This window comes from Dendropsophus ebraccatus, chromosome 8 (assembly GCF_027789765.1).
Source record: "Dendropsophus ebraccatus isolate aDenEbr1 chromosome 8, aDenEbr1.pat, whole genome shotgun sequence".
Lineage (NCBI taxonomy): Eukaryota > Metazoa > Chordata > Amphibia > Anura > Hylidae > Dendropsophus > Dendropsophus ebraccatus.
In genome coordinates this window covers 116,612,311-116,638,219 of record NC_091461.1, presented here as the reverse complement: position 1 = coordinate 116,638,219, position 25,909 = coordinate 116,612,311, and the positions used below count along the sequence as shown (strand labels likewise).

The following is a 25,909-nucleotide window of genomic DNA, read 5'->3' as shown; positions in this document are numbered from 1 at the left end:
ATCAGATTCCACCTTTCATTTTCCAAAGAGTCTGTGAGGGATGAAAGGTGGAATCTGATTGGTTGCTAGGGGCAACTGAGCCAGTTTCACTTTACACCATGTTTGATAAATCTCCCCCTAAGACTTTACATGTTATTTTACCTGTTGGTCAGGGCCCTGCATGTTATTACACTGACTGCACAGGACAAGTGCACAGAACAGTTATAATCACTGGGGACTTGTAGTTGCGGAGCAGTAGAGGAGATCTTCCCGATTTGGATGTTTTGTAAATGAGAAGAGATTCATCTTCTCACATCAGATTCACCGGATGTCACTTTCCTTGTAAAGTTTGTAGAGAAAATATAATAATAAACAATGAAGTTTCCTTTGTTTCCTCCGGTTAATTCAGGAACAATGTCATCACCTCACAGAATAGGAAGTCTTTATATGTCACGTGTATTTATATAGGAGGGTTATGTAATAATAATAATAATAATAATTGTAACAGTGGTGTAAAAATTGTAGACATATGAGATAAATGGATGGATAGATAGATAGATAGATAGATAGATAGATATATAGATAGATAGATAGGAGATAGATAGATAGGAGATAGATAGATAGATAGATAGATAGATAGATAGGAGATAGAAAGATAGATAGATAGATAGATAGATAGATAGATAGATAGGAGATAGATAGATAGAAGATAGATAGATAGGAGATAGATAGATAGGAGATAGATAGATAGATAGATAGATAGATAGATAGATAGATAGATAGATAGATAGATAGGAGATAGATAGATAGATAGATAGGAGATAGATATATAGATAGATAGATAGATAGATAGATAGATAGATAGATAGATAGGAGATAGATAGATAGATAGATAGATAGATAGATAGATAGATAGATAGGAGATAGATAGATAGGAGATAGATAGATAGATAGATAGATAGATAGGAGATAGATAGATAGATAGATAGATAGATAATAGATAGGAGATAGATAGATAGATAGATAGATAGATAGGAGATAGATATATAGATAGATAGATAGATAGATAGATAGATAGGAGATAGATAGATAGATAGATAGATAGATAGATAGATAGATAGGAGATAGATAGATAGATAGATAGATAGGAGATAGATAGATAGATAGATAGATAGATAGATAGATAGATAGGAGATAGATATATAGATAGATAGATAGATAGATAGGAGATAGATAGATAGATAGATAGATAGATAGGAGATAGATAGATAGATAGATAGATAGATAGATAGATAGATAGGAGATAGATAGATAGATAGATAGATAGGAGATAGATAGATAGATAGATAGATAGATAGATAGATAGATAGATAATAGATAGGAGATAGATAGATAGATAGATAGATAGGAGATAGATAGAGATAGATAGATAATAGATAGATAGATAGATAGATAGATAGATAGATAGATAGATAGGAGATAGATAGATACGAGATAGATAGATAGATAGATAGATAGATAGATAGATAGATAGGAGAGATAGATAGATAGATAGATAGATAGATAGGAGAGATAGATAGATAGATAGATAGATAGATAGATAATAGATAGATAGATAGATAGGAGATAGATAGATAGATAGATAGATAGATAGATAGATAGATAGGAGATAGATAGATAGATAGGAGATAGATAGGAGATAGATAGATAGATAGATAGGAGAGATAGATAGATAGATAGATAGATAGATAATAGATAGATAGATAGATAGGAGATAGATAGATAGATAGATTATATTAATAGATAGATTTGACTTAATTGAGTTAATTTCATTGAAACAGCCAATATAGCAATACAATGTTATAAGCTTTTTCAATCTTTGGTGAGACAGACATTATCTTATACTCTCCAGAGCTGCACTCAGTATTCTGCTGGTAGAGTTACTGTTCACATACAAGTTATCATGAGCTTTTATAAAGATAATAGATTTTATTAGCAGCCGGGGAACCTTCTGAAAGCCTCCAGGCCGGCCATGTATATGCCTCTATAAAGTTATGCTGGAGGCACAGCTATATATAATGTGCTGCATTGCAGTGCATTGTATTAGTGCATGAAAAAAATGAAAAAAGGCGATCGAAAGGTTAACTATATTATTTAAATAAAACGAGCTCAAACTCAGTTCTGTCAATTTGTTCCGCAAAAAACAAGCCCTCATACGGCTACATTGATGGGGATAAAAATAGTTATGGTGTTTCGAAGGTCATAATGAACAAAAAAATGCCCAATCACTGGGGCCTAAGATAGTCCGGTAACTAAGGGGTTAAGATCAGGCAGTATGTTTACCCGCATATCCTCATCTTTATTACCGTTCTCTTCTTTTCTTATAACAGGTTGCATTGTATCATGGAGATGATTTAGTCTCCGAATCTCCTTATCCAACAATGAACAACAGTACGGAGCTGGCCCTGTTCAGCGACCATGTATTGCCATCGAACAGTACGGACCTCAGGGACCTGAAGATATCGGTGTTCTTCTCCATAGTATTCATGACGGTGGGGATCACATCTAACAGTCTCGCCATATTCATACTCTTGAAGGCCTACCAGAGGTTCCGGAAGAAGTCCAAAGCCTCCTTCTTATTGTTTGCCAGCGGCCTGGTCTTTACTGACTTGTTCGGCCATCTCATCAATGGCACCATCGCGGTCTTCGTCTATGCATCCAACAGAGACTGGTCAAAGTTTGACCATGCGAACGTTCTGTGCAGCATTTTTGGCATGTGCATGGTCTTCTTTGGCCTCTGCCCGCTGTTACTTGGGAGCGTGATGGCGGTCGAGAGGTGTATAGGAGTCACCGAGCCCATCTTTCACTCTACCAAAATGACTTCAAGACATGCCAAGATGATCTTGGCCTTCGTCTGGCTCTTCGCCATCTCGGTGGCTTTGCTGCCCATTGTGACTTTAAGGTCCTATCACATCCAGGCCACCAGGACTTGGTGCTTTCTAAAAACTGAACATATCGAAGACTGGATGGACCAATTCCATTTGTTGTTCTTCTCCTCCTTGGGGCTGGTTTCCTTGGCCATCTCCTTCTTATGTAATGCCATGACTGGAATAACATTACTCAGATCTAAACTAAAAAGCCAGCAACACAGACAAGGCCGATCTCATCATCTAGAGATGATCATCCAGCTCCTGGCCATTATGTGCGTCTCGTGTATTTGCTGGACTCCATTCTTGGTAAGTGTTCAAACACATAAGGAAACACTTTGGATTGTGGCTTAAAGGCGATTACTCATCAATATATGTTGTTTAACCCTTTCTGTTTTGGTGTGTAATTATCTGTTATGACTCTAAATGACTTAAAGGGGCTTGTTGCAATGCTCGGAAGCCACATAGGAAAGGAATGTGGTGGTCTCAGTCATTAGGCTACCCCCTATTCATAGGATAAGTTTAGAGCTTTAGACAATTCGTTTTGAAAGGTCTCGGAAAATAAGTTGATCATTGGATGTTCCTCTGTCGTGATCCCAGATGATCAGCTTAAAGTGAGTCTCTAGGCATCGACAAAGGGAAAATTTGAGAGGCCTCCTAATACATTATAGAGTAAGCCAGCCCATCAAAAAAAATCATGGGATTGCCCAGCATATGTTGAGTGGACTTGCCGAACCATTCGAGTTTGGCAAAGTTTTCTGAACCCAAATGTTCGTCACTTGAATCCCAACGGCTGGAGAAGTTGTATGCCACCCTAGGGCTGTCAGGAAAATATAGATACTGCCTATTGTCTATGTCTAACCATGTTTTCCAGGACAACCTAGGGCGGTATCCAACTTCTCCAGCCACCTGGAGTCAAGAGAACAGAAAACTACAGTATACTCAACCTAAACAGTTTGGCAAGTCCGCTCAACACCATTTCACAGGATTTGAGACCCATAGGATGTTGGATTACTGGAAGTTCCGTATATCTTATAAGTCTTTTCTCCTTTTGAAAACTCTTACAGAATATTGTTTATAGAGCAACTTCTATCTCGTTTTGGTCACACAACGTGTAGTAAAGTGCTCCCCCCCCCATGGCACGCCTGCAGGCCGGGGACTGGGAAGTGTGGACACAGTTACGTTTGTGCAAGGAAATGAATGTGTAAACTCCTTCAAGAACACAAAAATCCTTATATCCTAATAATAACTTGTTTTCCGCATACACGTAAAAGCCTCAATTCAGTTGAATGGAATATGTCAACATGACAGCCCCGACTGAGACGGAAACCCGCTGATTGCCGGGAAGCTTCTGTCACACATTTCCCACACAGCGGCCTCTACTGGGGAAATGTAGTACTGCAGAACACCCAATTACTTGTAGTACATGACCTGTTACAGTCTGCCACAGCAAATATCACTCTGGTGTCTTCCGAGTGGAAGGTCCTTCTTCTACAAGTCACCAATAAGATACATGCAGTTGGGTTTTTCTTGTTGAGAAAACTTAAAGGGGTAGTTCACAAAAATAAATTAATTTAACTGGTGCCAGGAAGTGCCAAAGATTTGTAATTTATTTCTATTAAAGAATCTCATCTTCCAGGAATTATCAGCTGCTGTATGTACTGCAGGAAGTGGTGTATTTTCCAGTCTGACACAGTGCTCTCTGCTGCCACCTCTCCTGTCCAGAGCAGGAGAGGTTTTCTATGGGGATTTGCTGCTGCTCTGGACAGTTCTTGACATGGACAGAGGTGGCAGCAGAGAGCACTGTGTCAGACTGGAGAGAATACACCACTTCCTGCAGGACATACAGCAGCTGATAGGTACCGGAAGACAGGATATTTTAAAATAGACGTAATTTACAAATCTGTATAACTTTCTGACACCAGCTGATTTAAAAAATAAATAAAAAAATAAAAAAATGTCGTAGTATTCCTTTAACTGTTTGGGGGTCCGACTGCTGCGACCCCCACTGATAACAAGAATGGAGGGATATTAGAGCGCCATCGGTCCATTCATTCTCTATGGGGATTCAGAACACTGCTCAGCGCTATATTGGTAATATCTCTTTAAGACAAGGTTTAGAAAATCAGGATTATTATAGTTTTTGTACTATTTCTTTTTTTTACTCTATAACCAAATGTCCCCTGTAATAGTCCCGTAATCCCTCATACAGTAACACGCTGCGGGGGGCACATTATCCTACGTTTAGTGATAACCTTCACATTACAGGAATATAAGCGTCCGCCTCGTTCTGTTCATCTCCATTTATTTTCCCGCTTTTCTCAGGGAACTCCGATACCAGCGGCAAAATAATGTCAGGAAAATAATGGCGCTGCCTGTAATGAATAGCTCATGAGTGCAAATGAAGCCATTCTGTGCCTCGGAGCATCATGGGAATCTCTGTAAGGGCACTCAGGTTCAGGCCCATCATCTTCTATGTGTGATGGTAAATGTGCGAAACAGCCGAGAGCAAGTACAAAGCCGCATCAGTGAATTACACAACAGCTGCTTAATGGTGAGGTCACACTGTGATGTCCACCCCCGCTGAGAAAGGGTCACAACCAGGGCACGGCAGAGTACTGCGGCAGATGATAGGTACAGGATCTATCCCAGGCATCCAGCCAGTTGTGGTTATTACGGATTGATATGTTGATGTTAAAGGGGTAGTTTACAAAAAAATTTTTTTTTAATCAACTGGTGCTAGAGATTAATAATTTACTATATTAAAATTCTCAAGTCTTCCATTACTTATCAGCTGCTGTATGTCCGGCAGGAAGTGGTGTATTCTTTCTGTCCAGAGAAGGAGAGGTTTTCTATGGGGATTTGCTGCTGCTCTGGACAGTTCGTGACATGGACAGAGGTGGCAGCAGAGAGCACTGTGTCAGACTGGAAATAATACATCACTTCCTGCAGGACATACAGCAGCTGATAAGTACTAGAAGACTGGAGTTTTTTTTTTTTTTAATAGAAGAAAATTACAAATCTGTGGCACAAGTTTATTTGAAAGAAAAAAAATTAAGATATAGTGGGGGATTTATCAAACATGGTGTAAAGTGAAAATGGCTCAGTTGCCCAGTCGGGAAGGCAACCGTTGTGTTTGCTCCCAATACATCAGCATTATAACCGTATAGTATACGGGCCAGCCAGACCCAAGATCATGTGACACGCGGGTCACAGATGTAAGAGGAGAGGAGGAATCACACTAGACAGGCAGAGTAATTAAAGGGGTTATTTTGGCTTAGAAAAACATGGCTGCTTGTCTTCAGGTTGAGTGTAGGGTGTACAGCTCAGTTCTATTGAAGTGAATGGAGCTAAGTTGTAATACCACACATAACCTGAGAACAGGGGTGGCGCTGTTTTTGCAACAAAGTAGCTGTGTTTTTTTTTTTTTTATTCTGAAAAACCTCTTTATGTGGATGAATAGTACGGGGGCTAACAGTGAAATCTCCAGTGTTCTAAGGTCATTACTGGAGATGAGAGCATCTGGAGCATGATCAAGTCAGATTATTCAGGATTTGAATACTTGTGGCTGGAGAAGTTGGATCCAGCCCTAGGGAGTCTGGGAAAACATGGATACAGCTTAACCCTTTCACGACCTGTGGTCATTAATACCCCAGGCCGTGTTTGGAAATCAGCTTATGGGATCATAATGATACTCTGTTCCCTGTCGCTGTTAAAATCTTGTGACAGCGGCAGGGGAGAGAGGGGAGGGGGCAAAGCTCACAGGCGCGCTCCCCACGCACCCAGCCTTCACTCCCTCCCCCGCTGGCCTCCGTAGTTAGGAAACCAGAAGCCTGAGGCTTCCGCTTTCCATGGCTACTATTGGGACTCTGCAATCACTTCACAGAGCCCCGAAGGACAGCAGACAGAGAATTCTCCCTCTGTAGAGGGAGAATTCTCTGTTAGGGGCCCTATAGATGCTGCGGTTGTGCTGACCGCAGTATCTATAGGGTTAACTCTCAGCCCCGGAGCGTGGCGGGCCCTGGCTATCACTAATAGCCGGGACCTGCCGCGGATGACACAGACGCAGCTCCTGCGCCTGTGTCATCCTGGATCGTTAATTATCATTGCTGCAGCATCAGGCATAGGCTGCAGCGACGTTAATTAACTGCCCAGCGGCGGGAAGAGCGTAAGGCCTATGGCTGAATCCATGTTTTCCAGGATTTCCTTGGCTGCAGAAGTGAGAGAGGTGCAGTGTAAAGTGAAGGGTGCCCGGGCCACCGCTGATACAGGGGACGGGGTCTGGACTATGAGAAAAGACCTGATTACCTGGAACATCATTCAGCAATGCATTATGGTATAGACATCAATGACTCCCATTATTCTGTAAGATAAGAGCGGCTTTGAGTATATAGACATAGAATTATAGGCTATTACAGTCCAAGCCGCAGCATGCTGCCCGACACTTACCTGTAATCACTCCATAGACAATACATTGGCTGCAGGGAATAGGGGACACCGCTAGAACACGCTCGCTGTAATTCTTCTCGATATGAATGAATAGTTCTGTGTTATTTTATATATAATTACACCTTTTAGCACATCCCTTACAATCGAACCTGTCTCTGCACTTTTACCTATTTGTGTTGTATCCTAAATCTGTATCATTTATACTGTGCAATCCCCTGTGTTGTCTGAATTGGGAATGGACCTTAAAGGGGTACTCCAGCGGAAATCTTTTTCTTTCAAATCAACTGGTTTCAGAAAGTTGTAAAGATTTGTAATTTTCTTCTAATTAAAAATCTTTAGTCTTCCAGTACTTATCAGCTGCTGTATGTCCTGGTGTATTATTTCCTGTTTGACACAGTGCTCTCTGCTGCCACCTCTGTCCATGTCAGGAACTGTCCAGAGCAGCAGCAAATCCCCATATAAAACCTCTCCTGCTGTGGACAGTTCCTGACATGGACAGAGGTGGCAGCAGAGAGCACTGTGTTAGACTGGAAAGAATTCACCACTTCCTGCAGGACATACGGCAGCTGATAAGTACTGGAAGACCTGAGATTTTTAAACAAAAGTATAAATAGTAAAAGATTTTTTTTTAAAAGTACCTGTCATCAAATAAAACTTATGATCTGCCATCTCGAACGTTTTTACATTAAACACTCTGACCCCGACCGATGAGTAGAACAAGCAGGGAGACGGCCGCGATGCCGTGTGCTCCTCTTCCTTCTCTGTGTCTATGAAACCGGGATCGCTCTATAGACTTGCATTGGAAGTCGGTCTAGGTCACGTGACACAAAGTCGTGATCCGGACTTGTTCTCCTGATTGGTTGTGGTCTGAACGGTGGTACTCAGACCCCAACTAACGGATCAGCTGATCACTGGCCCCATTACACAGGGCTTATATTTGGTAAGCACCCCGTGTGATGGGACCATTACTCTTATAGGAGACTTTTTATATTTTATTTTGTCCTCCTGTCCTAGCGGGTGGTTTCCAGATAAGAAGTTTTTTTTTGCTTTTCTGTTGCTGCTGATATTGTTCTCTCCTTTTTGTTATCAGATGTTTTTTCCCTTTGTCGCAGTTTTGTCGACTTGCGGAGTCATTAGAACGTTGCATATGGAAGGGTTTGAGGTCTCGTCTAGTCGGGATAGCGTGTCTAAGTGAAAAGGATCAGTGATAGAGTGCACAAATTACATCAACTTCTATGGGTGACGGGGGAAATAAACCTAAAAACATCCACCCTTCTGTGTCCTACAACAAAGCTTTGTCTATCATCGCGGAGACTGACTGGAGGACTGTGGGACTCATTAAGAAGAGGAATGTAATCTCCAATGGAGCACCCTATTAGTGGTGACAGTCGCACTTCCTTTCAACGTCATATCTGCCCTAAGGCCGGTTTCACTTCACAAAAACATTGGCGAAGTTTAGGGTCGGTATAGACACAACACCCAGTTTAACGGGGTCAGCCCAAGATTAAAGGTTTATCCACTCTTCATAGGACAGTGGATAATTCCCAGGAATGAAGAACAATCCTTTCCCGAATGGCATTTTTGGAAGCTCTGTAGAGAACAGATAACGTTCTAGCCTTACATGTGCGCTCTCACTCACTCACTCACTCCTCCAAAATTGGGATCAGTGGGGGTTCCAGTGGTCAGATCGGTCAGCTACTTAAAGGAGAAGTCCGGCGAAAATTTTTATTAAAGTATTGTATTGCCCCCTAAAAGTTATACAAATCACCAATGTACACATATTACAGGAAATGCTTATAAATTCCTTTTTTCCCTGCACTTACTACTGCATCAAGGCTTCATTTCCTGGATAAAATAGTGATGTCACTTCCTGGATAACATGGTGATGTCACGACCCAACTTCCAGGCTGTGCGGGCTGTGGCTGCTGGAGAGGATGATGGCAGAGGGATGCTCAGTGTCCCTCCAGTGCCCTGTGTCCCTCAGTGTCCTCCTGCCATCATCCTCTCTACAGCAGCCACAGCCCGCACAGCCCTAGAAGTTGGGTCATGACATCACCATGTTATCCAGGAAGTGACATCACCATTTTATCCAGGAAGTGACATCACCATGTTTATCCAGGAAGTGACATCACCATGTTATCCAGGAAGTGACATCCCCATGTTATCCAGGAAGTGAAGCCTTGATGCAGTAGTAAGTGCAGGGAAAAAAGCATTTTATAAGCATTTCCCGTAATAAGTGTATATTGGTGATTTGTATAACTTTTGGGGGGCAATGCAATACTTTAATAAAAAATTTCGCCAGACTTCTCCTTTAACCTCTTAAGGACATAGGACGTACCGGTACATCCTATGTCCTCACTTGCACTTCAAAGCGGGGCCGCGCGACGGCCCCGCTTTGAAGTGCCGCGATCCCGGGTGCCGCGTGTAGCCCGGGACCGCCGCTATTAGCGGGCACGGTCTGATCGCCGTGCCCGCTAATTAGCTAATCGGAGGCAGCTGTCAAAGTTGACAGCTGCCTCCGATTACCGGAGGCAACGTTTCCCTGGTGTCTAGTGGGGGAGATCGCTCCTCCGGGACCTTGTCCCGGAGGAGCGATCTCCGTTACTGATGCCGGCCGGGGACGCGTCCAAGATGGCGCCGTCCTCGGCTCGGCACTCGTTTACTTCCGGCTGCAGCAGCCGAAAGCAAACGAGTGCCGATCTCATGGATCTCTGCAGCATATCTATGCTGCAGAGATCTCAATGAGAGATCCAAGTGTATATACTAGAAGTCCCCCAGGGGGGCTTCTAGTATATGTGTAAAAAAAAAAAAAAAGTGTTGTTAATAGTAAAAAGCCCCCTCCCCTAATAAAAGTCTGAATCACCCCCCTTTTCCCAGGTTTTAAATAAAAGTAAACAAATAAATAAATAAATAAACATGTTTGCTATCGCCGCGTGCGTAATCGCCCGAACTATTAATTAATCACATTCCTGATCTCGTACGGTAAACGGCGTCAGCGCAAAAAAATCCCAAAGTGCAAAATTGCGCATTTTTGGTCGCATCAAATCCAGAAAAAATGTAATAAAAAGCGATCAAAAAGACGTATATGGGCAATCAAGGTACCGATAGAAAGATCAAATCATGGCGCAAAAAATGACACCTCGCACAGCCCCATAGACCAAAGGATAAAAGCGCTATAAGCCTGGGAATGGAGCGGTTTTAAGGAACGTATATTGGTTAACAACGGTTTGAATTTTTTACAGGCCATCAGATACAATATAAGTTATACATGTTATATATCGTTTTAATCGTAACGACTTGAGGAACATGCATAACAAGTCAGTTTTACCCCAGGGTGAATGGCGTAAAAACACATTTCCCCCAAATAAAAGAAATGCGTTTTTTTTTTCAATTTCACCACACTTCGAATTTTTTTCTGGTTTCGCAGTGTAGTTTATGCAAAAATTCAGCCTGTAATTGCAAAGTACAATTAGTGACGCAAAAAATAAGGGGTCATGTGGGTTTCTAGGTGGAAAAATGCAAGTGCTATGACCTTTTAAACACAAGGAGGAAAAACCGAAAACGTAAAAACGAAAATGGGCCATGTCCTTAAAGGGTTAACCCCTTTCTGTAATGATATAAGTTTAGTTGAGAAGAACCTTGTGGTTTGTGTGTTTTGCTTTTATTATACAAAGCCTTGATGTTTTTAGATCAAATAAATCAGTCTGCAAAAGGTGTTCCAGGGTGCACCAGTCTGGTTTATTTGAGAAGGACACTCTTTTGGCATATGGCGTGTAGATAGAAAATAAGATCAAATTAGAACAGGTCCTTAAGGGTAGCTTCACACGTACCGTATTGCAGCTCATTTTCTGCTGCGGATCCGCAGCAGATTTGACTAAATGAATGAACACAGTATTGAATCTGCACTGTAAAATCTGCTGCGGATCTGCAGCAGACTTGATGGTGCAGATTTGATGCTGTGTTCATTCATTTAGTCAAATCTGCTGCAGATCCGCAGCAGAAAATAAGCCGCGATGCGGTACGTGTGAAGCTACTCTAAGGGTACTATTAGACGGGCCGATAGGGGCCGATAACAACTGTAAACGAGCGACTATCTGCTAGATCGGTGCTCTTTTACTGGGCCTATTACACAGCCCGATAATCGTTTAACAAGGGCTGCAGGGACATCGTTACCGATGCCCTTGCAGCCCTTGCTTAAACGGTATACTTTACCTATCCACGCTCCAGGGCTGCTGCTGCGGTCTGCTTCTCCCCGGTCCTGCGCGCTCTAGCTTCGGAGCGGCCTGTCAGCTGACAGGCCACTCAGCTAATCACAGACCGCGGTGGTCCCGGCCTGTGATTGGCTGAGCAGCCTGTCAGCTCAGACAGGACGCTCTGAAGCTAGAGCGCGCGGGACCTGGGGAGAAACGGACCGCAGCAGCCCTGGAGCGTGCATAGGTAATGTATATAGTCAGTCGATAAAGGCAACGATCAGCTGGTGATCGTTGTCATGGGCTGATCATTGATATAGGTTATGCTGCGTTTACACAGACAGATTTATCTGACAGATCTTTGAAGCCAAAACCAGGAACAGACTATAAACAGGGAACAGGTGGTAAAGGAAAGACTGAGATCCATCCTCTTTTTAAATCCATTCCTGGCTTTGGCTTCCAAAATCTGTCAGATAAATCTTTCTGTGTAAATGCACCCTTAGAACCTATAATTGTTGGGCGCCGCTATATACGCAGCAGAGTGCGGTCGGCGCCCGACAATTATAGATTCTAACCTATATCAATGATCAGCCCATGACAACGATCACCAGCTGATCGTTGCCTTTATTACACTGAGCGATAATCGCCCAAATCGGGCCGATTCGGCTGATTATCGTTCCGTGTAATAGTACCTTAAAGGTGTTTTCTGGGGATCAGAATTTTTTTTTCCTTGGAGGTATACTCATCTTCCCCAGTCCCCTGCAGCTGCTGCACCTTGTCCCTGGTTTTCTTGGCTACATCCCGGTCCCTAAGGGCCCTATTACACAGATGATTATTGTGCGGAAAATCATTATATTTTTCAAATTTAAACAATAATTTAGTTTCCCATCTTTTAAACGGACCATAAAATCATCGTTTATCGTTCGCTGTAATTGCACATTGTTATTCTTTTGCTGGGATCAGAGGGAGTAAACGATGGTAGTGATGATGGTAGTAACAATCGTAACTAACAACCATCGTTCTATGGGTTATGGTGAACAATTTCAGGTAGTTCTGAAAAGCTCTCATGTGCAATAGTTTATCGTTAATCAATAATCAATAATCGTTAAACATCGATTTGTCTAATTAGAAAAATGCCATCCCTTCAGCAGCAGGACGGCCAATTATTGGCCACAGTGGTTCTGCCTGGATTTGCATTATTAGGAACCAGGATGTGGCCAAGAGGACCGGGGAGCAGGAGTGTTGGTCTGGCAGATGTAGGGGGACCAGGGTATGTAAGTATACTTTTTTTTTTGATCCCCAAATAACACCTTTAAAAGTTTATAATGGACCTGTTACGGTGAAAGACTCTGAGGTGCTTTTTACACCTCTCTAGGGTAGAATAACAGTATAAGGCCATGTTCACATGACGTGAGACAACGGCTGTTCCGTGACATGGTCGTGGAACGGCCGTTGTCAGAGAAGATCATGCCGGCTGGTACTGTAGTATGATCTTCATTGTCATTGAATTTGGATGCGGGTGCATCAGTGTGCACCTGCATCCGAATTCCCTGCTGCTCACAATGGAGCATGTGGCCAGAGCCGCACGCTCCATAGTGTGCACAGACAGGTTTTCTGCGGCCGCCATTCACTGAATAAAACATTCATCTTTTTTTTTTTTTTTTTAATATAATGGAAGTCAATGGAAAAACGGATGCAAAAACAGATTGCATACAATTGCATTTGTTTTTGCATCCGTTTTTTTTCCATAAAATGTATACGTTAAATTTAAAATCAGTGAGAAAATATCGAGGTGTATTGGTATAATATTGTAATCATATGGACATTACATACTATAGACCCACACTTCCTATATGTCCATTACTGGCCTCTCTGCCTGTCAATCATCCCTCGGAGCGTGCTGACAGGCAGACTAGACACGGACGGGGAGCCGCCCAGATGACTACCTCCCCCCGCTGTCTGTCATGCGCCCGGGGGATAAAGGGCTTTTTTGTCCGGTTATACAGCTCCTGCTGCATTCGTGGCCGGTGCTGCATGTGCTGTGGCTGCTGCAGCTGTATACAGCGCTTCAGGAAACAATATCAGCCCGATCAGGTACATCCTCTTTAATCTGACCCAGGGATAGAACGGCGCCGTCACGGGGAAGCCAGTGCCACGGTCCGCTTTTTTAACCACGGCCCGGTTCCAGTGTACGGCGCCGTTCTATACACGGGTCCCGGGCCAAAGCTGAAGCACAAGAGGCGGGACGGCCTGCCCCATAAGGAGGGAATTCCCTCTCCTCTATGACGCGGCTCCATTAGAATCAATGGAGCCACGTCATACAGGGGCAGGAATTCCTACCACTGGGGGCAGGCCAGCCCGCCTCCTGTGCTTCAGCTTTGGCCAGGGACCCGTGTATAGAACGGCGCCGTACACTGGAACCGGGCCGCGGTTCAAAAAACCTGATGGTACATCCTCTTCAAGGGTGCGTTCACACCTACTGGATCCGTAGCGGATTTTCATGCTGCAAGTTTGCAGCGAAATCAGCTGCGGATCCTGTACTGTGAAGCTCGATGGGTCCCATACACGCAGTGGATCCGCTGCCTGCATGGGACCCGGCCCCTTTAATCCCTGCGCCACCGCCGGCTGCCCGCAGCTTACAGCCCCGGCCCCCTTGAACCTCGCACCGACTGCACGCCTGATCGCTGCCCCAGCCCCCCCCCCCCGCATGCCCGATCGCAGCCCCGCACCCCCGGCCCCGAGCATACATCACATGCTCGGGCCGTGCCTGTGTGATGCTCCCGGCTTCCCTCGCTGCCCATCAGCGTCAGTGCTGCCATGCAGGGGAGTCGGAAGCATCACACAGCCACGGCCCGAGCAGGTGATGTATGCTCGGGTGCGGGGCTGCGATCGGGCATGCGGGAGGGGCTGGGGGATGATCGAGTGTGCGGGGGGGGGGGCGGGGCGGCGATCGGGCGTGCAGGCGGTGCGGGGGTTTAAGGGGGCCGGGGCTGTAAGCTGCGGGCAGCCGGCGGCGGTGCTGGCGTTTAAGGGGGCCGGGTCCCATGCAGGCAGCGGATCCGCTGCGTGTATGGGACCCATTGATCTTCACAGTACAGAATCCGCAGCTGATTTTGCTGCAAACTCGCAGCATGAAAATCCGATGCAGATCCGGTAGGTGTGAACGCACCCTAAGGATACATACAAGTCAGATGCACAGTACAGTCAAGGTCTCCCCCTCAAATACTATAGGCAGTGAGATGAGCATTATTTACCGGACATGGAGTGCTCATAATGGCCTCCAGAAGGAATTTTTTATTTTTTTATTTTTATTATAATTTAAATATTTTGATTGCTAGAAAACAAAATAAACAGCCTGTACAATAATAATAATAATAATAATAATAATAATAATAATAATAATAAGCAAAAAAAGAGAAAGAAATCCCCAAAATAGGAGTAAAAATAAGGAAACACATATCTATAGGTAAATGCACATTATGCATTCAGCCCTTGGTCCTGCTGCTCTTATCTCCCCTCGCTCTAATAAACTGGACTCTACGTCAAGCACTATAGTTGATGGAAGACGTAAATTGTGATTATGTGAAAGGATCAATAGATATTGGTTGGGCCAGGAAGTGTTTTTTTTTTATCTTGCTCTTTAATGAAGGGATGGGGGAGGGGAGAATCTATGAAACGCGTCAGTCCGCCCAGGATTCGGCCTTATGATGTTCAGATACTGGCATGTTTCCGCTTTTACCCTGGATAATGTATACATATATGCATCACCCGTCTAATCGATACACAATCACTTTCTTTTTTATCTTTTTTTCATTGCCTTCAGCTCCTTCATCATCTCATCCTTCGTGTATTTCCAAAGCTAGTCGCAGAATAACTCAGGGTCAAAGGCATTATTTAACCCCTTCCCGCAAAAGGATTTCAGTGTGAATCCAGATGTGCTCTGGTGTGTAATATCATGTCTGGATTTACATTTTTATTCATTTCCTTAAAGGGGTAGTTCACCTAGAAAGAACTTTTCTTTCAAATCAACTGGCGCCAGAAAGTTATACAGATTTGAAATTTACTTCTATTAATAAATCTCAAGTCTTCCAGTACTTCTCAGCTGCTGTATGTCCTGCAGGAAGTGTTGTATTTTTTTCAGTCTGATACAGTGCTCTCTGCTGCCACCTCTGTCCATGTCAGGAACTGTCCAGAGCAGTAGCAAATCCCCATAGAAAACCTCTCCTGCTCTGGACAGTTCCTGACATGGACAGAGGTGGCAGCAGAGATCACTGTGTCTGACTGGAGAGAATACACCACTTCTTGAAGGACATACAGCAGCTGATAAGTACTGGAAGATACTTTTTTTAATAGAAGTAATTAAGAAATCTCTGGCACTTTTTAGCACCAGTTGCTTTGAAAGATTCTAGTGCATCTAGTGTATCGCTGTTATAGAGCAGAAAGAGCTGGTCAGGTTGATATATATCTGTGTTAAAAGATTCAGGATAAAGTGTCACTTATTGACTGGAATGACATGTCAGTCAATGATACGACCGCTCACTGACAGATTATACTGTGTATTTTCCAACAAAGATATATATCAATGTGCTCAGCCATTCCTGCTCTATAACATAATGCTGATTATAGTATTAATGCATATTGTATATGTATCCTCTGCATACAATCCTGTGATAGTTGATAACAGAGAACAATAGCGGATGAGAGAGAGAAGAAAGAAAGAAAGAAAGTTCTGTGGCACTCAAATAAGTTGAATGAGTAAATGATTTACTTCATGCAACAAAATTGCAGCACAGCAAACTAGCGAAGCTGTGCTGCCATTTTTGTTGCATGAAATAAATTGTTTACTCATTCAACTTATTGGAGTGCCATGGACGTTCCTTTGTATCTACATAGAGATTGTGGTCACAGCGATCTGCTGGCACCCTCTGTGTTATGGGATCATGCTGCTAACAAATACTAAAGCAATCTAGATAGATAGATGATAGATAGGAGAAAGATAGATAAGAGATAGATAGATAGATAGATAGATAGATAGATAGATAGATAGGTAGATAGATAGATAGATAGATAGGAGATAGATAGATAGATAGGAGATAGATAGATAGATAGATAGATAGATAGATAGATAGGAGATAGATAGATAGATAGATAGATAGATAGATAGATAGGAGATAGATAGAGATAGATAGGAGATAGATAGAGATAGATAGGAGATAGATAGATAGATAGAGATAGAGAGAGAGAGAGAGAGAGAGAGAGATAGATAGAAGATAGATAGATAGATAGATAGATAATAAAATAGAATAGATAGATAGATAATAGATAGATAGATAGATAGATAGATAGATAGATAGATAGTTAGATAGATAGATAGATAGATAGATAGATAGATAGGAGATAGATAGATAGATAGATAGATAGATAGATAGATAGATAGATAGGAGATAGATAGATAGATAGATAGATAGGAGATAGATGATAGATAGATAGATAGATAGATAGATAGATAGATAGATATATAGATAGATAGATAGGAGATAGATAGATAGATAGATAGATAGATAATAAAATAGAATAGATAGATAATAGATAGATAGATAGATAGATAGATAATAAAATAGAATAGATAGATAATAGATAGATAGATAGGAGATAGATAGATAGATAGATAGATAGATAGATAGGAGATAGATAGATAGGAGATAGATAGATAGATAGATAGATAAGAGATAGATAGATAGATAGATAGATAGATAGATAGATAGATAGATAGATAGGAGATAGATAGATAACAAATATTTTAATAAAGAGAATTCTCTCTTCCTCTGGCAAGAAAAAAAACTTGGATTTTTTGTATAATACAGAATATCCACAGACACCAGACGCCTCTGCATTTCCGATGGCCGCCACTCACTCGCTGTCAGTGCTGTGTTGTCTCTGCCATTTGGTTGATGTAAATGATTCACTTGTGGGAAGAAGTATGTGCCGCTCTCTATAAAGTCCAGCATCATGGAAGCAGTAAGGGGCCAATTACTGAGATCTCTAAGATCTCTAAAATTTAATCACTTCTCTCTCATATCAAACGTTCATATCCGCTCAGCTTGTTCATAGTCGCTGCTGTCATATAAATTAATGCACATTCAGTTTTCACCCGGCGTACATTAGATTGTTCTTCTGCCAGTTTAGCAGACACCATGGTTCAGAGCCAGGAACATGTCAAAAGGTGCTCCAAAAAGAAAACGGATTGTACTGAAAAAAAAAAAAAAAAATATATATATATATATATATATATATATATATATAAATAGCATCTAATGACCCGGGAGCACCGTCATTCATCTCTGCCACAGAACTGCAGTATAAGGGGAAATAATGTCAATTGTTACTCTTTTTACAATTAGGAAAACTTCAAGTGTCGCTGTCATTCTAACTTTCAAAATCTAAATCAGCAACAGATGTAATATAAAGCAAGTTTGTAATTTATATTTACAAACCCAGATTCATTCTGACCTGTGCAAAAAATTCAGTTAACTACCAAAACAAACAAATTCAGCAAGATGGCAAAGAAAAACAAAAATGAAAATAGGATTTTCTCACCTGTCCCCGCTTCCCCGGTGTTATCCTCCAGGTCTTCGGAAACTTCAGACGGGACAGCATCGTGGTCAGTAATTGGCTGAGTGGTTATAGTGACAGCCTGCTTAGCCACTCCTGGTCTAGTCTCCTGAAGACATGCTATATAGCAGCTATACTTACTTTTACCCAGGTCCATTCTTTTGAAGGCAGCTATATAACAGCTATAATAACTGTATCCAGGTCCAGTCTCGTGAAGGCTGCTATATAACAGCTATACTTACATGTATCCAGGTCCAGTCTCCTAAAGACTGCTATATAACAGCTATACTTACTGTATCCAGGTCCAGCCTCCTGAAGGCAGCTATATAACAGCTATACTTACTGTATCCACATCCAGTCTACTGAAGGCAGCTATATGACAGCTATCCTTAGTGTATCCACTTTAAGCCTACTGAAGGCTGCTATATAACAGTTATACTTACTGTATCCAGGTTAAGTCTCCTTATGGCTGCTACACAACCACTAAACTTACTGTATCCAGATCTACTCTTCTAAAGGAAGCTATATAACACCTATGCGGTTCAGGGAAGAAACATAGTGCTGCACCTCACACCTATGGCTGATACTAGTGCCGCTAGGCTAAATAAAAAACACATCAGAATTTTGTGTATGAATTGATCAAGCCATACTGCCCCATGTACCTCGTGCCGGTGTCTGATACACATGGGTCCCTACACTAAGTCCACACCGTGCCAGTCAGTGGCCACCAACCCCGCAGGCGTGCACAGCCAGGGAACGAGGGCCATGGGACGGCCCTGCGACCCCCATGCCACAGGACCAGACCCAAAAACACCACACCAGAACCCGGCCAGCACCGCTGGCGGAGAAGGTCGCCCCCAAGCAGCACAAGTCTGGATAAGGTATTGCGCTCACCATAGCTGCTGCAGACAGAATGGGAAAAAACAGGAGGGATTAAAACCATGTGCACTCAGGTGTCTCCTGCTAATTGCGGTCATGTGGGTCTCACCAGGAGGAGTGCAAAACACGGAGAAAAGAGAGAAACAAAATGCGGTTCAGGGAAGAAACACAGTGCTGCACCTCACACCTATGGCTGATACTAGTGCCGCTAGGCTAAATAAAAAACACATCAGAATATTGTGTATGAATTGATCAAGCCATACTGCCCCATGTACCTCGTGCCGGTATCTGATACACATGGGTCCCTACACTAAGTCCACACCGTGCCAGTCAGTGGCCACCAAGGTGCAGCACTTTGTTTCTTCCCTGAACCGTATATAACACCTATACTTACTGTATCCAGGTCCAGTCTCCTGAAGGCAGCTATATAACAGCTGTACTTACTGTATCCAGGTCCAGTCTCCTGAAGCCAGCTATATAACAGCTATACTTACTGTATCCAGGTCCAGTCTCCTGAAGCCAACTAAATAACAGCTATAATAACTGTATCCAGGTCCAGTCTCGTAAAGGCTGCTATATAACAGCTATACTTACATGTATCCAGGTCCAGTCTCCTGAAGGCTGCTATAAACAGCTGTACTTACTGTATCCAGGTCCAGTCTCCTGAAGGCGGTTATATAACAGCTATACTTACTGTATCCACATCCAGTCTACTGAAGGCAGCTATATGACAGCTATCCTTAGTGTATCAACGTCCAGTCTACTGAAGGCAGCTATATAACAGTTATACTTACTGTATCCAGGTTCAGTCTCCTTATGGCTGCTATACAACCACTAAACTTACTGTATCCAGATCTACTCTTCTAAAGGAAGCTATATAACACCTATACTTACTGTATCCAGGTCCAGTCTCCTGAAGCCAGCTATATAACAGCTGTACTTACTGTATCCAGGTCCAGTCTCCTGAAGGCAGCTATATAACAGCTATACTTAGTGTATCCAGGTCCAGTCTCCTGAAGGCAGCTATATAACAGCTATACTTACTGTATCTAGGTCCAGTCTCCTGAAGGCAGCTATATAACAGCTATACTTACTGTATCTAGGTCCAGTCTCCTGAAGGCAGCTATATAACAGCTATACTTACTTTATCTAGGTCCAGTCTCCTGAAGGCAGCTATATAACAGCTATACTTACTGTATCCAGGTCCAGTCTCCTGAAGGCAGCTATATAACAGCTATACTTACTTTATCTAGGTCCAGTCTCCTGAAGGCAGCTATATAACAGCTATACTTACTTTATCTAGGTCCAGTCTCCTGAAGGCAGCTATATAACAGCTATACTTACTGTATCCAGGTCCAGTCTCCTGAAGGCAGCTATATAACAGCTATACTTACTTTATCTAGGTCCAGTCTCCTGAAGGCAGCTATATAACAGCTATACTTACTGTATCCAGGTCCAGTCTCCTGAAGCCAACTATATAACAGCTAAACCTATTGTATCCAGGTCCAGTCTCCTGAATGCAGCTGTATAACAGCTATACTTACTGTATCCAGGTCCAGTCTCCTGAAGGCAGCTATATAACAGCTATACTTACTGTATCCAGGTCCAGTCTCCTGAAGGCAGCTGTATAACAGCTATACTTACTGTATCCAGGTCCAGTCTCCTGAAGGCAGCTATATAACAGCTATACTTACTGTATTCAGGTCCATTCTTCTTTTTATTCTTGTACTGGTTAAAAAAATGCCTGGTCCCACAGCTGCAGCACGGGCATAGACAATAAAACAGACAGCTCAGTACAGCAGGATGTGGTGCGGTTCGGTCACAGATTCTATAGAAGTGAATAAGAGCTGAGATGTAGTTACAGCCACTACACAATGTTCAGAGCTGTCTGCCTATATAAAAGTCCCAGAAAATTAAAAGGAAACTTAGAAGCATATCACTATTTTCGTACCTTGACATTAGGTACCGTTTTCGGGAACTTTGTAGTTTATTATATATGTAAATGAAGTTGTTTGGTGCACTGGGGGCGGGGCTACCCCTCTAATGAATATTCATCTGACGTTCAGCAGTGATGTCACTATAGCGCTCATCACTCCAGAGTGGGGGATGAATATTCATTGGTGGGATCTTCTGGGCAGATCGGTGTACTAAGCTCTGATTGGCTCCTGCTTGTCCACTTTCTATTACTTAAGGCCTACACTTACTCTTCTCCCCATATAATACTATCCCATCTATCATGCTCGCGTACATCTCATGCTCACCTATATTAATCTGTTATTCAGCTGATTGACTGTCACGTCCATTACATTAAATGGCTATTAACATCTTTATCACATGATTCATAGTTCCGTGAATTGGGCACCTGGGAAGAGAAGGAGTACAGTGTGTTATTACCACTCAATGGCCTCACTTGGCAGGCGTCTGTCCTCTAATGCTTGGCATTGTCCCGATGGTGGTGTCTGTAATGGTTTATGTCCTATTAACTGAATTGTCCTATTGATCAGCTTATAATTTATGTGGATTTGCCAACATTATGTTGAGGAACCTGGATTTATAGCCTAATGGGTCACATATATATTGGCAAAGTTCTGGTATTAGAAAGGATATATGGTGAAACTTTTGGCTATAAGGTATCTCATTGAGTAGCTGAGAAGGCTCCGACCAGGATGTGGGTCTGCACACCCAATAGCTGCGCCTACGTTAATGATTTCCTGCTTGTAATAAGTTTCATTGCTTTCAAACTAGTGACCAGAGGTGGACAATATATTGGGGACAAGAGGTAATATCTGGGGGCTGGGGAGCTGAGGTGTCCAGAAGCTCTTATTGAGCCTGTGCCAAAGATGGACACAACCGTAACTATTAGTATTGAGCGGAGTTGCCAAACTGTTCAGGTTCTGTAACAATCTCCAAACGCTCAGCATTTGACTGGAGAAGTAGGATGCAGCCCTAGGGAGTCCATAGGCTGTGTCCATGTCTTCCTGGCAATGCTAGGGCTACTTCGGCAACTCTGTTCAACTCTAATTGATTGGCAAGCGGGTATCAGCCTGTTGGCTTTCAACTCTGTTCCACTCCCTGACACTCCACTCCGGGGGTTGGGATAAGCCGGATCCAGTTCTGGGAAACTGGAAGACGTTTCCCAGGACTGGATCCGGCTTTTCCCTGCACCTAGAGAGGAGCAGCAGTAGGCGGAACTGTTGAAAGGCCAAATGCTTTGTTTAGACGGGCAATTTGCTCATCTCTAGTGGACACCAAGAGAGCCCATTGGCCCCCGTTGACTTCTCCCAGGCTGTGTCAGCTTGTAGATTGTCTTGTTTTTGTCTTCAACAATTTTTTTGTTTTTAATTAAATCATTTAAATTTTAAATTAATTTATCTACTATTATTTTTTCAGGTGACGATGGCAAACATTGGATTAAACACTTACGGAACCCAGGATCCTCACGAGATGATACTTTTTTCTCTCCGAATGGCCACTTGGAATCAAATATTGGACCCGTGGGTTTATATTCTTCTAAGGAAAACAGTCCTCAGGAAACTGTTCAGAATCGCCCGGCGTTGCTGTGGCGTAGAAATCATTGGTTTACACACGTGGGAATTTAGCTCCATCAAAAACTCCTTGAAGGTCGCTACTATTTCGGAATCTCCCGCCTGCTCACGAACAAACACCTTCAGTATCTCCCACAAAACAGATACGGAACAAAAATGTGAACTCATCTAAATGAAACAAGGTTTTTTCTTCAGCTGTGTTTTCATATGTACCGCAAAATATATGTGACCGCACTATGCGGATCTGATCCTGAGCTGATCAGTGCATTTTTTCAAAAAGTTGGATCTATCTCATGGACCTTCAGAGGAAATCATCAAAACTGATATATTCCATAGCATGGCCTGCAACATAGACCTCTTTTTGAATAGGAAGATTGTAAGTCATATAAACAGTATACGCCTTATCAGCAATGTATAGCAAGGAGAACTTTTTGGTTCATCAGTCTGGTTGAAAAGTGTAGGGTGAATTTCCACAAGAAAGATGGTAACTCATATACTGTACAAGTATTGATAAGCAGCAACCCATCAGGATACGGTCTTCTAAAATCAGGATATGTCTTATAAAACCAAAGGAATAGGAGGATATTTTCAAAAATTTTTTTTTTATTTTTTATTGTAAACCCCAAAATGCAGAATGATTTTTTTTCCATTTACACATTATGACACCATAGAAAGAAAAGGCTTGACCAAATTTTATTCATTTAGCTGTGATCAGCTGCGAATGTTTTCACTCATTTTCATGCTGTTTTTAAAGCCCAAACTGGAAATATCTAAAAAACTCCTAACATTGGTGTTAAAAACTGCATCAAATAGCATTAATTGTAATAGAGCTATATATTGCATAGCTAGGACTTCATTCATACCAATTAAAGGGGTATTCTAGTATTTTGTTAAAAAATAAGATGATGCTTGGGTGGGGTCAAAATGAAAAAATAAATAAATACTACCTAACCGCCGATCCTCTACCGGTCCTCTGCAACTTCGGTTCTTCTCCCCCGATATTCTGTCTTTTTCCTACTTCTGAGAGGAGGAGAACCGGCCAGCTCAGCCAATCACTGGCTACAGCTGTGTCCTCTTCTGACCAGTTATTGGCTGAGCTAGCAGGTCCTGCACTTGTCTCGGAATTAGGAAGAAGAGAGAAGATTGGGGCACTGAAAAGAGAAGAATTGGATGAGCAGGGCGCCAAGGGTAGGTAAGTATCTCTTTTTAAAACTGTTTCCCCCCTCTCCAGCAGCATCTTATTTTGTAAAAAACACTGCAGTACCCACTTTACTCTTCCTTATAAAGGGTTAAAAAAAATTAAATGGTTGAAATACCTGCAGTTATCACAAATCTGTGGCAATGCGGCAAATGTACTGTGAATAATAGGCAACCAAATGTCACCAAGGAGTTCTAGCTTAAACGAGAAGTCTGGACAAAATGAAAGGTCTGCTGAAGGTAGGGGGTGTGGGAACATAATAAACAATAAGAAAGGAATAAAGTGCATGGCACTGCTTGACTATCCTTACATTAGAACCAGACTCCACAATCCGGACAAACGCCAATGGTGCTCAGTCCATGTAGACAAAAAGCAATCACATGAAGATAATGGATGCCATTCACGGTTGCGTACAGGGGCGTAGCTACCATAGAGGCAGGGTAGGGAGCTGCTATTGGGGCCAATGCAGGAGGGGGGCCCGGCGATGCACAGGGAAGATAAGGGTCTCCTGTGTCCTTCTGCTTAACCCCTTGTGTACTGCAGTGTATAGGTGACCCACTGTTCAGTTACATGCTGCAACATAAAAAAAGGGTTAATATGCAGAGGACAAAAAGATCTCTGCTTCGCTGCTCTGACAACCTCTGAGGTCAGGGGTTATCAGTGCCCCAGCAGTGAAGCAGAGATCTCATTGCCTTCCTTTTTAACTCTTTTTTTGTGTTGCAGCATTAAAGAGAACACTAGGTCACCTACACACTGCAGTACATAAGGGGTTAAGCAGAAGGTAGTCTGCTCCTTCACCTATGTATTTGACCATAAGGGCTTCTAATGGGCCCTTATAGTTTAAATACAGTGAACGGATAGAGCAAGCAGCCACTGTCTCTCTGTTCTGCCAGTCACTCTTGTAGCTGCAGCCAAGATTTTGCCTCTGGTCACAAGAGATCTTAGTTTTTGGCCACATCACCGAGCCTGTATATATATATATATGCAGTACTTTGTGTTGTGCATGGGCGAGGGGGGCCCTGTACAGTTTTTCACTTTGGGGTCCCATGAATCCTAGCTATGCCCCTGTTTGCATAGATATAACAATCCAGCTTTAATGGTGAAAGGAGCTAGCGGGGGAAGGGAAAGGGTACCCATCTCCTTCCCCCGTTACCTTCTTTAACCAATAAAGCGTGAATGTTTTACCTACGCAAGGGTGTGGGCCATCCGTTACCTTCTTTTAATTACATATTACAGAATATGTACTCACCTGCCCTGTGCCACCAAAGTGCCACATCACCTGCTTCCTGACCACCGCCAGACTCCGGCTTCCTGGTGTGTCGCGACCTTGGAGAAAGGACCTGCCAATCACTGATTGACTGAACGGGCATTCCTGAGCCCGGGTCATAACATGGCAGGATTGGGAGTTGTAGGAGCTTGGAGGGGGTCCTAGATTGGTGATGCAGAGCTGTGGGCGCACGGGGACAGGAAAGTATACATTCTCGATTATGTTCCTGCACTCCCTACCATCAGCAGATTTTTTATTTTTGACTTTTCCTTTAAGGCTATGTTCACAGCACTTTTTTTAGGTGAAAATACGGCCATAAATAATGATCACCGTATTTATGGCTGTAGTTTTCAAAATATGTTCGTATCTTTGCCTACAAAAACATTTTGGGAACATAGCCTAAGGTGTTAGGCATACATTTCTGAAATGTCTATTTCCCCCCACCAGAATATTCTGGGAAAAAAAACCTAATTTGAATATTTAACCAAAATTTTCCATTTAAAATTGGAATCTATATATTTGGATAATTGATAATCTTTATGAAAGAATTAAACTTTTCAAAAACTTTACCGTACAGATATTATAGAAACATTTTTTGCTTTAAAAAATGAAGTTTCATCATCCAGGTAACTTTTCGTCCTCCACTTTTATTTTTTAAACTTTTTTACGGGGCGTTGACATTAAAAAAAACATATATAGATAACCTCAAAAACAATGTTATGTCTCCATATTTTATTTTCTTACATGCTAACAAACAGTTTTTTGGTCATTTTAAGCTATTTTATTGAACTTTTTGACAATATTCTCCAAAAGCACGGTGCCATATACAGTCAGTATTGCCTTGTGAATACAATATTAACACA

At 42.5% G+C, this 25,909-nt stretch overlaps 1 protein-coding gene across 1 annotated transcript in view; it reads left to right on the top strand.

Annotated features, from left to right (window-relative positions):
* The window catches only part of PTGFR (prostaglandin F receptor), a 30,071-nt gene extending 6,868 nt beyond the window's left edge, over positions 1-23,203 (top strand). The window contains exons 2-3 of the mRNA XM_069979453.1: positions 2,370-3,215; positions 22,427-23,203. Of these exons, the coding sequence (XP_069835554.1) occupies positions 2,421-3,215; positions 22,427-22,753 (1,122 nt within the window). The 5' untranslated portion in view covers positions 2,370-2,420 and the 3' untranslated portion in view covers positions 22,754-23,203. The remainder of the gene's footprint in view (positions 1-2,369; positions 3,216-22,426) is intronic.
* The last annotated feature ends 2,706 nt before the right edge of the window (positions 23,204-25,909 follow it).